At 42.8% G+C, this 14,822-nt stretch overlaps 1 protein-coding gene across 1 annotated transcript in view; it reads right to left on the bottom strand.

Moving 5' to 3' along the window:
- RPS6KA2 (ribosomal protein S6 kinase, 90kDa, polypeptide 2) overlaps positions 1-14,822 on the bottom strand; it is a 244,302-nt gene that overhangs the window by 49,130 nt on the left and 180,350 nt on the right. The window contains exons 10-11 of the mRNA XM_015428014.1: positions 14,134-14,222; positions 7,522-7,586 (exon numbers count right to left, since the gene is read on the bottom strand). Coding sequence (XP_015283500.1) covers positions 7,522-7,586; positions 14,134-14,222 — 154 coding nt within the window. The remainder of the gene's footprint in view (positions 1-7,521; positions 7,587-14,133; positions 14,223-14,822) is intronic.

A 14,822-nucleotide genomic window follows, 5' to 3' on the forward strand; every position in this document is an offset into this window, starting at 1 on the left:
ATAGGATTTTAATTGCTGAGGGGATGTTATATACTGATAACATTTGTTAAATATCTTTTTTTTAAGATGGGCAGCCAGATTTAGAACTCTGAGTCTGTAACACATGGAACATTCTTCTCCCATAGAGGTCAGTGAGGGAAACTTATGGTCAGGGGTCCACATGTACATTGCAGTCCAAATACCATGCAAGGTAATGCAACAGAAGAGCCAGTGCTTTTAAGAGGATTCTTCTCAATTAAACAACAAAATATAGATTGATTTAATCTAGTTAAACAGTTATCTGAATTAAATATCCTCCAGATATTCCCACAAGTGAAATATGGTAATGATTATTTTAATAAATAATTTTTCTGAAATTCTTTGTATTTGTAAATACAGAACAGCTTTCAAATCCCAGACACCAGGGCCACTGGTTGGTATTCTATGCTTGCTCAGCAGTGGGTTCGAAGCCACAACCTTCTACACAGACAGCAAAGTGGTGCTAGGTTACATTCACAATCGAAGCTGGCGATTCTATGTGTATGTGAGCAACAGGGTGGAATTAATCAGACAGTCTTCGTGTCCTGAGCAGTGGAGATATGTTCCCATGGATCAAAATCCTGCAGACCATGCAACGCGCCCTGATCTCCTCCTTCACCCAGACAGACCTTTGAAACATGAGGAGGAACACCACGAGCTCCTAGACCCAGATGAGGATGCTGAGGTATGGCCTCAAGTCGTTTGCATGGCAACAAAGATTGAGACGAGACGCCATCTGATAGAGGTACGACGCTTCAAATGCTTCTCCCGTTGGACACCACTCATCCTAGGAATAGCACGCATCATCCACTATTTGTATCACCGAAAAACTGAGCTGACCCGGCTAGATGAACAGCGTTGGGCAGAGAAGCTAATCCTACGCTGTGTGCAATGTGAGTCTTATTTACAGGAGTTTGAGTGTCTCAAAAATGACAGAACAGTACCAAAGACCAGCCCCCTCTTCAGGTTGAGCCCCTTCCTTGATGATGATGGGCTACTCCGAGTAGGGGGACGCTTGAATATGGCTGATGTGGCATCAGCAGTGATGAATAAAATCAATCTCCCAGCTCGGCAGCACATCACCATCTTGCTGGTGTGACACTACCACGAAAGGGTTCGTCACCAAGGATGGCATCTCACAGAAGGAGCCATCAGGGCATCAGGCCTGTGGATCGTTGGATCAAAGAGATGCATTGCTACGGCACTTCAGAGATGTATACAGTGTCGTAAACTCAAGGGGCTCTATCAGCAGCAGAAAATGGCCGATCTACCACCAGACTGTCTCAGTACAGAGCCCCCCTTCACCAACGTAGGCCTCGATGTGTTCAGCCCCTGGAGTGTGGTGACATGCAAAACTAGGGGAGGGCAGGCCAACAGCAAGCGCTGGGCCGTGCTCTTCATGTGCCTGAGTATCCGAGCTGTCCACACTGAGGTGATCGAGTCCATGGTCTCAAGCTTCATAAATGCCCTTAGGAGATTTCTTGCCATACGTGGTCCTGTCACGCTACTCAGGTCAGACTGTGGCACAAACTTCGTAGGAGCATGCAGGGAGCTGGGAATACACAGAAGCACCGACCTTGATCCCACACTCAGCAATTATCTGAGCACCCAGAACTGTACATGGATATTCAATCCTCCTCATGCCTCACATATGGGAGGCGTGTGGGAGTGCATGATAGGCATTGCACGCAGGATCCTAGATTCCATGTTGGCAGGAACATCTTCCCTCACATATGAGACGTTGTCTACTCTCCTAGCAGAAGTCTCTGCCATCATCAACACCAGACCTCTGGCTCCAGTGTCTTCAGATCCTTAGAACCCAACCATCCTGACACCAGCAACGTTGCTGACACTAAAGACAGGTGAATGGCCAGCACCTCAAGGGACCTTTGTGGCCAAAGACATGTTCAAACAACAATGGAGGCAAGTTCAATTTCTCTCTAACACGTTCTGGAAGCATTGGAAGCAAGAGTATCTTCCAATTTTACAAAGCCGACGCAAGTGGGAAACGGACAAGCCTAACCTGCAGGAAGGAGATGTCCTACTGCTGAGGGAGAAAGATGCACCCCGCAACTTGTGGCCCATAGGTCTTGTAGATCGGGCCTTGCCTGGCGAGGATGGACTGGTCCGCAAGATTGAAGTCCGTGTCATCATACGCGATGGCTCACAGAGCCGCTCCTGGCCGACTAAGACTTTCACCAGGCTAATCACTGATGTGATCCTAATCTGCACCAAAGAAGAACTTGAAGACTGAAGACAGAAGACTCAAGTTTGCAAGCCTTAATTTTCTGCCCAGAACATAGTTAGCAGCATAGCATGCCAGTTATGTGTAGTTATAAAGCTTCTTTAGCAATGCATGTGGGTAGTGGAACCCATAGGGTTCCAGGCAGGGAGTGTGCTGCCCCCAGCCAGCGTTAATGTACCTTTAAGAGTAGTTGCACCTGGGAATTGGACTTCACAGTTAGGGGTTCCAGAAGCTTCCCTCTGACTGGCTCATTAAGAGTAATTTCCTGAGCTCAGAGGCACAAAGATAGGAGTTTTATTGTTCTTTTCCGTTTCTTTGTCCATCAACCCTTATTGCAAGGAGAGGGGAAGCCCATCTCTTTTCTCACCAAGGCCATAGGATTGACCTAGATCAGAAAGATGTAATGCTCTATCCAGCTATCAGCTCGATTGTGAGTAAATGATCTACTGAATGCATGTGAAGTTAAATAAAGACAATTTAAGATCTCTTTAGTGGCTGTGCGTTGACTCACACCTGGAAAGCGTTTGCCTCAGCTGCAGCTCATGCTAGACAGGACAAACCCAACTCCAATGTTTGGAGAGCACACCAATTGCACTGGAGTCAATAGCCACTTGGCCGCAATCTAGCAATCATGGAGCAGCTTCTGGAAGACACTCTCATGTCAACCAGATTTGGAAGCAGCTAACATTTGGAAGCAGCCAAAATGTATTGCAGAAATGTTACAGAAATAACATATGTATGTAAAGTGCTGTCAAGTTGCAGCTGACTTATGGCGAACCCAGCAAGGGGCTTTTAAGGCAAGTGAGAAGCAAAGGTTTGCCATTGCCTGCCCGTGCACAGTCTTCCTTGGTGGTCTTCCTTCCACGTTGCTTAGCTTCCGAGATCTGGTGAGATCAGGTTATACGATGCTGTCTTCCCTCCTCAGAAGTAACATACATATATAAGGATCCAGAATGTACATATATTAAACTGTCTTATATTGAATCAGGCCACTGGTTCATCAAGGTCAATACTGTCTACTCAGAAAAGCAGTGGCTCTCCAGGGTCCCAGAGAGAGGTCTTTCATATTACCTACTACCAGATTCTTTTAACTGGAGATGCAAAGGATTGAACCTGGAACCTTCTGTATGCCAAGCATATGCTCTACCAGTGAGCCATGGTCCCCTCCCCAACATGATACAGGGTACTTCGTTGTTACTTTTCTGACTTGTATGGAAGAAAAGCAGTCAGAATACTTTTTAACATATTCAGTAGGGAATGCAAGAAAACATTTTTCTTTAATTAAAAATATATTAATATTCATGTCCTGGTTCTTTGATAATGATGAAGGCTAACTGCTGAGCGAGGGGAAGAAAGTGTCCAAGATACTCAGTCAAAGAATAAATTGAGCTCATCACTGACCTTTTTTGTAACAATGGCAATCAGAACAAAGCAACTATGCTAGCTCAATTCCTCTTCTCTAATCCTTTCCCTATCCACAAAGGTCTTTTTAACAGCTGGATGCATCGTTATAATAAGACATAGAGGACTAGCCCTCATGCTGGTTCATATTCTGAAAAGCGCAAAGTCAAACAGAACATCTGCTGTTATTTCCCCCCTGCAAACTACATTCAAGACCCCTGAAAAATGGCATAGCTAAACTATGGTAGGAGTGGGAAACTGCACTTAAGTACAAAGACAACCAGGCTAAAATATCAACATTAGGACCTGAATCTTAATTATATTGGATGGAACCCAGAGAAACATCTTCCAAATTATGGGCTCATTATGTAGAGATCAACTCATCTAATTGCATATAAACAGGTGTCCACACAATATTTTTAAAGTTTAGGGTATAATCAATAGTCTCTTATTTCATCAAAGTGTAGGACAGATACTTTTTTCTTATTAAAACTCTAAATACTACTTTACATCTCAGTGAGACAGCTGAGGATGCCAGCCATATTGTTAATGATACGGTTATGACAGCTTGTATTTACTTTTTGTTCTGCTTACAGCTGAACTTCGTAATCACCTACCTTCAGCTAAAGGTGACACTACAATGAAAAATTCTGAAAACTCTGGTGTGAGTTACGTGGTGCAGGCCAGCTTCTTTGTGCCTCTGTTAAGGTTCTATGAATATTTTGGGTGTTTTTATGTATTGTCTCAATTTAACTTCTTTCCAGATTTCCATTAGTGCTCCCCTTAAGGTGTGATTTGTAAAGTTCTTAGGTAGTTTTCCGTCTTCATACCAAACGTACTTGTGCCACCCTACGCCCAGGTTGTTTCCTTCAAGAGATAGCAGTCTAGAGTCTTCCAGTCCCTTATCCACGTCAATGCTGCTGCCTTGTAGTACAAATTCCAATTAGGTACTCCAAATCCTCCTGTTTCTTTTTTGTCCTGTAAATATTTCCTGTTAATTCTTGGTTTTTTATTCTCCCATATGAATTTACTACATATCTTCTCAAAGTCTTTAAAGTAATTGAATTTCCTTAAAATTGGTATATTTTGTGCCAGAAAAATGAATCTCGGTTAATAGTGTTCGCTATATGTCATTTTCCCCAAACCTATTCAGCACTGTTTTGATAAACTACAGGAATTCAAAGTTTGTGTTGTCACACTATTTTCCTGGCATTTCTGACCACATAGTCCATAAAAGAATATGTACAGAGAAGCAATATTTCTTTTCATAAGATAACCTATTCCTTTTTCTATTGCTCATCATGATCAAAGCCCTGATGTGTGATTCTCACATGTTATACACTCCAGCTGCTCCAATTTACAGACTCAATGATTTGTGAGTTTCATAATTTCTAGGGAATTTGCACACAGACATAATTGCTTGTCAGCAGCCGTGTACCCATGAGTATGCATGCATCCAAGAATGCATATAGTTACAGCAGCCCAACAGTAATTTGTGTGTGGGCATGTGTGTGTGTGGGCATCACAACTATCAGAAACTCATTCCGCAAATTTAAATGGATTTAAAGGCTGTATGACTGCCAGCTGGTGTTAGCATGAATGGGGAGGGAAACAGGTCTTTAGCTCAGAGCTGGGAACTGTTAACTACAACCATAACACATGGTGCAATTTACCCTACATACAGCATGAAATAAAGATACACTAGTGTTTCCTGTTAGCCACACAGTCTGTGTGTAGCAGTTGATGAAATGGGGTGGACAACAGTAAGAGGGGGTTTCCTGCTCTTGAGTGATTGGCATTGTTTGGTGGTAACTAGGAGTGTGCAGGAGAAAAAAAATCGGCTTTTTTCTGATTTGGATATAATGAAGCTAAATTTTTCAGTATTCCCAAATATACCCGAATGCCAGTACTGGTAATGTATTGGTATCCAAAATATTTGGGAATACCAAAAAAAACCCTGGCTCCATTATATCCTATGTGGCCATTGTAGTCAATGGCAAAATCTTCTAAGGAGTATTCATTGGCCTGGGGGGAAGGGGTTTGAGGTACAGGATCCAAATTTGTACTGTAGCTGCTGGAGGCTCTCCCCAAAAGAAACCCCAAGTTTGGAAAAGTTTGGACCAGGGATCCAATTTTAGGAGCATCCAGGCAGAAGGCCTAGTCAGTTATCCCCCCCCCAACCAACAAGCCCAGAGAGATATCAATCACAGTAAAAAAAAAAAAAAGTTAAAACCTTAAACTGCAACAAAGTACACAACCAGAAACCAGAAGAACCAAAAACAAACAGGAAGAGGCCTGAGAGCCTAGGCCCCAGGCAGAAGGCCTAGTCAGTCGCCCCCCCCCCCAAACCAACAAGCCCAGTGATATCAATCACAGTTTAAAATTTTAATTTTTTTAAGCTGCAATAGGCAATGAAAGTACAAGACAAAACCACAAACCAGAAGAACCCCCCCAAAAAAAAACACAGAAAGAGGAGACCCTAGGGGCCAGAGACCTAGTTACCCACCCACCCCCAGGCCCCAACCCACCAGCCCACAATGAAATGAGAAGAGTTTTTAAAAACTGGCCCTAATCAGTTGAACCAGTGGATGTCTTCAGCCTTCTGTTCTCCAGCAGGCAGGATCTTGATCTGAAGTAGTCCAGGTTAGTCTCTCAGGCAGCAGGAAAGTAAGGCTGAAGCTGACTTTCAGCAGCAGCTGAAGCAGAAACCAGCCACACAATCTCCAACCAAAGCTCTGTCAGCAGTGATGGAGTCAGCCATCCAGAGACCCTTGCTTTTATGCTCTCTGGCCATACAAAGAATTTCAAAAAAAGAACAAACTTCTGTGATTGGCCAAAGGGCAGTATGCCCACCCTTACCTGCAATCCTATTGGCCAGTACTCCTCCCCAATCCTGTCCCTGGGAAGGCAAGCTAGTAGTTGAGTTTCAAGTTTTAAGCTAGCAGCAACAACAGCCTTGTAAGCTGCAATGCCATTTGCAAATGTATTTTCAGTGATTGGCTGTATGCAAGGTCCCGCTTCCCCATTCCCTTCTGGAAAACAGCGCAAAGAGCAGGAAATGGACAGAAACGCCAGGAAAGAGAAGGTAAGTGCAGCCCTTTAAAGTTTACCCCCCCAGAGCCTGTATTCGGCCATGCTGAATAACACCGAATAAAAGCCAAATAGTTTCAGCTTTTATTTGGCATGCTATATTCGGCAGTCGGCTTGCTGAATACCACAAAAATGCTGAAAAGTAACTTTTCGGGTTTTTTGGGACCGGCTTTACCAAATTCACACCCCTGGTGGCAACAAGGGGCAGGTGGTGGCTGGGGCAGCACTGAACAGGCACACAACTGTTGAATATGCAGCAGCACCCAGCATAGCTAATGACATCAGCCATGCTGGGCTCCTTTGGCTTTTCATTAAGCCATGAACCTGCCATTATATTGCCCCACCTATCATCTGCTATTAATGGTCACGCCTTCCTTCTACTTGGCTATAGTTCAGCAGCACCTTTTTACTATCATTTGCCATCCTTTATGAGCCCCCTCTAAGATACCTTAAATTGCTCCCCTGAGCCTGGAGAAAACCTGGTAAACCAGAAGCCAAAGCAAACAAACAAAAGGTGGGGAAATTCATATAGAATCTTCAGAAGCAGGACATTTTCAAAAAAACTCAGATAAATAGATGGTTCAAATAAAAATGTGAACTGTTGCTGAACCACTTGGAGATGGGATTGGGCACAATGCCCAACATGTTGAGAAAATTTGGAAAGCTACACTAGTGATCAGTTGTTCTGTGCCAGGAAAAATGCTAAATTTTGGGCTTCGTGTCCAACAATTCATATAACACATTTTTTTCTCCATTTAATTACGTACATTCCAGTCTATGGTGGCAAAGAAAGGATGCCGTTTAATTTCTTCAACACCATCAAGACCAGCACCTGCAAAGGCAATAAAAAAGACAGAGGGGAGGGAAGTTAAAATAGCTATGTTGGTATTGAATATATGTTAAAATAACGAGTATAGTAACAGCAGCAGAACCAGAAGCTACAACCACCGACACTAAATGATTCCTCTCTACCATCCTCCATGAACCCCCATCATTCTAGTATCATGGGACCATAGAGCACTAGCCCTTTGAAAACTGTACGTATTTTTGTTTCTCCATGGAATGGGTCCCCAACGTTGTGAGCCCCTGGACACCTTTGGAATTCTGACACAGGGTGGTTGCACAATAACAAAACATTTGCTGCAGGAAACAGAGGCAACCACAAAATGTCAGGGAGTAAGGTTAGAGATAAATCTAATCGTACCTCTTCAACATTCGGGCAGAGGCTCTTTTTAACAGGATGCCTTTCAATCTGCACAGCCAATCAGAAGCCCTGCTGTACAAAAGCCCCACCTAGCCCTGTGCACATTCTAAAAGCATTTAAAGGGTGCCAGGAAAGGTGTTGGTGGGCACTATGGTGCCCACAGGCAGCATGTTGGGAACCCCTGCTCCAAAGTAAGTGTCATTGGCAAGCTAAAACCATATTTTAAAGCCCTAGAAAGAAATTGTATGTAGTGACCACATGATTTGTCCCTTCCACAAAACTGCCTTATACAAAGTCAGATCACTGGTCCATCTCATTAAGCATGGCTTGTGTCTCCTGATCAACAGGACTCAAAGTCCCAACCCCCGCTTAGGTGATGAGCTAATTTATGCACTGATCTTCAATGTATGTGTATTTGTATTTATCACTGCACATCTACTTCTTTCATTCTATTTGCCTCATATTCCATTTATGTCTCCCTTTTTGGTCCCTTTCAGTATATTTAGCTTGTTTGAGTCAGCACTTTCAAGAAAATCAGTAATAATTAAACAACTCTCTGATTTGAGTGAGAGTGCCATATATTTTGGTTGATTTGTTTTAACTAAATAGTGTTTTCCATTATCCTCCTGTAGAACGGAACACCTGGAACAGGAAGGCACTGCGCAGTGATTTGTGGGCCATTCCTGTGAGAAGCTGTGTTCCTTCCCAGTACTCTCCACTTTCTTCAGTTGAGTTAAAAGATACCCAGTTTCTTGCGGTAGGCTGAAAGCCCTTCAGAATATCAGCCTGTTTCTTCTTCGTAATATTTGTTCTTACTGGAAAAGAAACAGACTGTTTTGTTAGAGGTCTTGTCAACTAATGAATTGTAAAGTATGACATCTGCTTTTCACTGCATATAAGATGTTAGCTGTGTTTGCTAGTGCAATGATCAGGAAAGGCTTTCCACCATCTGTTCATGATTTTCCAGCTCCAAACACAAATATTGTTTGTATTTTATCTGTGTGGCTGTCAGTCTTGTGCATACATGGTAGCTGGCTTTTTGAGAAATATATTTTTAATTCTGGGTTTTGTGCTTCTTGGAATTTTTACATGCAGAGCAAACTGAACAGATATAGCTTAACTCAAAAGGGTAAATGACTGAACATTTTGGTCCACAGTTTTGTTCTTAGGAAACTTCAAATACACTCCGTGTTCAGTGTGCACTTGAACCTGTGAGCTCGACAGAGGGAAGAGCATGCTCAAACAATCATTTTCATCATGATCCAGTGCTTTTTTTCATTCATGGATTTAACTACATTCATGACAAATTGGTCAACGGAATTGTACGCTGTATGTAAACTTTATGTGCCGGCACAAACCAGGGAAAGAAGCCATTTTCCCAAAGCCAGAATAATTCCCTTTTTTTCCAGTAACCAAGGACATGGATCTGGTTAAAAATGGCTCACACTAAACTTTGAGATTATTTCACATTTAAAACCAACTTCAGAAAGAAACCTAGTTCATTCTATTCCATCAGGGAATAGTGGGATTAAAAAAAAAAAAGGCATCGTGCCCTTGAAACAATAGGAAACACCAATCAGATTAAAAGTGATAGAGAAACAGTAATCACAATGCTTGGCCTGGGGAGCTACCACTGTCTTATTGTCCCTCACTTCTGTTTACTACTGTAACTGACACCCTCCCTATCAAAAACTGCTCTGGTGCTTTAGCAGTAATTTAATGTTGAGCACTGAAATCTAATTGAAACAACGAATGAAAGAATAATGGTGCAAATATTAGATACCAAACGGGTGGACAACACTCCCATATGCTGAAGATGTTATTAATGTGCAAAATCTATAAAATTTCTGATCTGTTTCCTCATTCTTCATCAAGAAAATTCATTTAACAGTCAAATAGACACATATTGTAAGATTTGTACAGAGAAACTAGGACTCCAAGCATGACAAGTAAACAGATTCTTCTAAGGAAGAACAGTGAAATGTTTTGGGCATTTTTCATGGGAACTTGCAGTCAAATTACTATTGTGCCTTAATGGCGTCATCTTTAGTATTTTTTTTAATATTATATACAGTCCTTAAAAGAGAATAGTGCTAATTAGAAGTGGTTTTCCTTTAAAAAAATCTATCAAGATTCTAGTGGAAAGACAAAAAACTGCTTTAGTGGAGAAAAAAGTGCAAGTATTTTTTAATGTTCAGTAAGCTGCCTAATCAGTAAGCAAAAGCAAATATTTGATCCACAACCTCTTCTTTATTATATTATTAATGTCATTATCCTGCATTTACCATGCCAGAATATTGCCCTATTTTACTATATAATAATTTAAGCATAAACACTGTTATGAAAATTAAGAGTCCAATTAATAGTACTGAGGCAGAAGTTTATGGGATAAAGCTTATGGGTTTGTCCACTTGCATTAGTGGAGCAACCCAAGTAGAACCTCAGCATGCGGTTCCCAAAGCCCACAAATGATCTCCCATAACTGGATCTAGGTATACAAACACAGAATCAACTGAATGGGGGCAGCACCATTAGAGCTTTGAAATGACAAGTAGAACAGCGATGAGGATGATCAGGGGCCTGGAGACCAATCCCTATGAGGAAAGGCTGAGGGACTTGGGAGTATTCAGTCTGGAGAAAAGGAGGTTGAGGAGAGACATGATTGCTCTCTTTATGTATTTGAAGGGATGTCACTTAGAGGAGGCCAGGGAGATGTTCCTGTCTGCAGTAGAGGATAGGACTTGCAATAATGGATTTAAATTAAGGACGGGAAGGTACCGGCTGGATATTAGGAAAGACTTTTTTACAGTAAGAGTTGTAATCAGCTACCTAGGAAGGTGGGTTTTTTTATAATTTAAAAAAAAATTGTATTGATGTTTAACATTTCATATTCATTCACAATCCTTTCCCTCAAGTTTACATAACATAACCAAACATCAGACACATCAATTTTCCCCTTTATTATTCACCTAGGGAGGTGGTGAGCTCCCCCTCACTGGCAGCCTTTAAGCAGCAGCTGGACAAACGCTTGTCAGGGATGCTTTAGGCTGATCCTGCATTGAGCAGGGGGTTGGACTAGAGGGCCTGTATGGCCCCTTCCAACTCTGTGATTCTATGTACCCCAGAATGAAACTCATCTGATGACCTGAGGAGCACTTGACAAAGGGAGCTTTGACTCTTAAAAGCTTATATCCTGAAAATCTTGTTGGCCTCTCAGGTGTTACTGAACTTGAATCTAGCTCTTCTACTGCAGACCAACAAGGCTACCCTCTGAAACTGACTACTTGAGAAGGAAGGATCCTGCTGGATGGATAGGGCCTGAAGTACCCTAGTGAATGGCCTAATGTATGTCAAACTGGGAACAGAAAGGGCAGAGTAAGATCCCAGAGAACACAGATCTGCTCAACTATTCTAAATGGGGTAACAGCTTCATTGCTATCTCCATCTATTGCCAGTATTGAATAAGAGCTCCTAGAAGCTGTCTTTTCCCCAATCCAGAAAGATGAAATAAAGTGTTAGGTCCCATCTTAGTAGAGAACTTCCATTAACTATAGACTAATAGGCAGGCTGGCAGACACCAGCTTCATTTTGTAAGCCACTTTGAATCCACCATGTGGATGTAAAGCAGGGTAACAACATTTCAATAAGTAAATAAATCCCACAATTTATTGTGGGTCAGCCAGGGCTCAGCGATAGCAAGTACTCCTCAGGAGAAGAGGACTCCTCAGAAGAAGAGGAGTATCACGTAGCCAGCCTTGAGTTAACAGAAGCTGACCAGCAGGAAAATGAGCTGCAGCCTTGTCAGGTATTCACAGCCAACAGCTGGTGCAGAGCCACAGACACCCTTCAGCCCTGATTCAGCAGGTGAACCTCAGTTGGCCATTCCCAGCCTACCAGTATCATCTACACCCTTAGAACACCGCAGATGGAGACTGAGAACAGAGCTACAAATAAGAAGTCAAAGTGCATGTCTCCTGGCCTGATGCCAGTTGCTTGCTTTTAACAAATATGAGTAGTTGCAGGATTGCTTCTGAGCAACTGGTTGCAAGCATGACCCTTAGGTGTGGGGCTATAAAACCAGCCATGAAAGGCTGTTAAGCGTGGATGCAACATGCATGATAAGCCATCAACTCTACCTTGCCTGACTCCTGGACCCCAGACCTTGGACTGAACAACTCTGCTTTGTCTGACTTCTGACCCCTGCCCTGGATTGAATGACCCTGCCTTGCTTGACTTCTGGCACCTGATACTAAGAGCCTGCAAGTCAGTACAGAATTGCTCCTGACCAGCCACTTTGTCACAAGTGGATCTGAAATTGGCCTATGAAGTTTCCTCCATGTTGGGCTGACCTATTTAACTGGTGTGAATACATGAGACAGAGACAAGCCAATGAAAGATAAGTGTGTTTTTCAGAACAAACACATGAGCAAGGTGCCAGATTCTTTATGACCCTTACTCATAGACATTATTTCCTCCCCTCCACACTGGCATTTCTAACAAAATGGTAAAAAATGACGCAGGAGCAAAGGGAAGCAATATCTGAGAGCTTTCCTGTTCTTCTTCAGGATTCATGTAATTAAGGAATGCAAGATCTATTGCTCAGCCAGATGGTAGTAAAATTAGACTGCCAAAAATCCCATTAACAACTGTCTGCCAGCATATGAAAGCAAGGTCTGTTGGGTGGATGTGGGGATCCAATGGTGCTATATAGTAGACCTTTGTCACACCACTTCAAGCAGTGAAGCAGCTACAGGATGTAAACTAGCAGAAAATAATCTTTCCTGCCTGACTTTCCCTTTGGCTCAGACTGGGTCACATTATTTACTTAATGTAGCTCTGCATATTTGTTTCCACTCTCAGTCAGGAAATGGTAATGGAGCTTAGGGACATTAGCCAATTTTCATGTCTGCCCACACTTGCACTGTCCTGTGTCTGATTCCCCAAACAAAGTTTAATTAGATTCCACAATCTCCAGGGATGCTGATATCAGTTAACTCCATATTCAACTAATGTTAAACAGCTCTTTTTTATTCCCATGCCATATCTTAACAAAATCCAAGGTTCAGTTTTTCTTTTCCCTGTAAGTATCCTCCTTTTTTTGTTTTGCTGTGTTTTCTGTTTTATCATGTTGGTCTGCAGAAGAATAGTAAGATTAGAGTCTAGTAGCACTTTAAAGACCAAGAAGGTATTTTTTGGGTATGAGCTTTTGAGAGTCAAAGCTCCATTCATCAGATTTTTCTGTTTGAAGGTTCTGAAGCACTATATTCCTTGGACTAGAAATATAAATGAACATTTAAAAAGGACATTGGACTATGGTAACATAAAGGGTATTTTACATGGAAGCTGTGTGGTTCTTATTGCATATGCTCAGCTGTGTACTGCAAAACTGCACTGGATTCCATGGGTCACCCTGCACATTGTATTGGGGATCCAAGATTAGATCTCCTGTTATGTAATCCTCATACATGGATTTAAAAGTATTCCTGCACAGAACAAGCTGAGCCTCACACTGGATTAAAAAAAAGGGCAGTGAGAGCTCTAGTCAGGTTATCTTCATACATTTCAAACTGATTCAGGAGAAGGAGAAATTCCAGTAGCAGCCAGGGAGTCTGTTTATTTTGGCAACATGCAGACTTCATGTATTAACGTACAATAAAAGACCAGAGCAATCTTCTGCTGTATCAGGCCAAGCCCATCTAGCCTTTGCCCAACAGAGGCCAACAAGATGCAAATAGAAGTTCATCGGCAGAGATGAAGGGTGTGGGTCTTTCCTGTAGTCTGTTCCCTGCACGTGACAGTCATAGATGCATACAAGACACTTGGTTACTTCCACATGGATGTGTGAGAAAGAATCCCTGCCACACCAGCAGCAAGTGACACAGGAATGGAGTCTGCACACCCCATTCTCATGCCACTGACTTGTGCTGCATGGAGCTTAACGGTCCCTAATGCACCTGCTCTCTATGAATCAGTCTTACCCTTTAAAAAAGCCCAACATATCATAAATTCATTCTTGATTACCTCTTGCAGTGCTTACCAGCACATTGTTTGGCTTCATTATTTATACATAATAACAAATGTAAATGAATTGCCATGGAAAACAAACTACAAATTAACATGTAACTGAAATTTATCACTGTATTATGCAGAACAAAAATAAGACACATCCCCATACCTAGTCTGTTGGATGGATTTCTTTTGAAAAGAGCTCGCAGCAAACTCTGGGCTTCTATGCTCAAAAACTGAGGCATTCCTAGCTTGGCTCTGGAAAAAAAGAATATTTGAAAATATTAAGAGGAATTTGTACATTTCTATGTATTTGTAAATATTTATTTATATTTTAAAATTTATTTACAAGCCTATTAAATGGTGAGAAAATGGATACACAAACATACATACCTTGAATCACTAAGGAATTTCCCAGTATCTCTCCTTTATTATAAAGGAGTTTTGGGTGCCAGAATTCTAAAATGCGCCCCGTTAGTGTATGGGCGGAAAATATGCCACTCAGAAGAGCTGCCTCCAATGACTGGCTCCCTCAGCCAACCTGCCCTGCCATTGGCTGGGTGGCTGGGAGGGGAGGGAGCCAGTCATCGGAGCCAGCATCGTCTGAGCGGCCATCTTCCCCACATACACTAAGGTACGCTTTCAGCCCAGCGGCGAACGGAGCCGATAGGCTCCGTCCGCCGGCTTCCCCCCCTCCAGCCCCCATCCTGCCCAGCGAACGGGCCCTGCACGGCCCGTCCGCCGCCTCCCTCCTTTCCAGCCCCCATCCTGCCCGGCGGACGGGCCGTGCTCCTTCCGCCGGCTCCACCCCCCCGCCCCCAGTCCAGCCCGGCGGAGGAGGCCGGGAGCCTCCGTCCG

The sequence above is a fragment of the Gekko japonicus genome, unplaced genomic scaffold (genome assembly GCF_001447785.1).
Source record: "Gekko japonicus isolate JY-2015 unplaced genomic scaffold, Gekko_japonicus_V1.1 scaffold1020, whole genome shotgun sequence".
NCBI lineage: Eukaryota > Metazoa > Chordata > Lepidosauria > Squamata > Gekkonidae > Gekko > Gekko japonicus.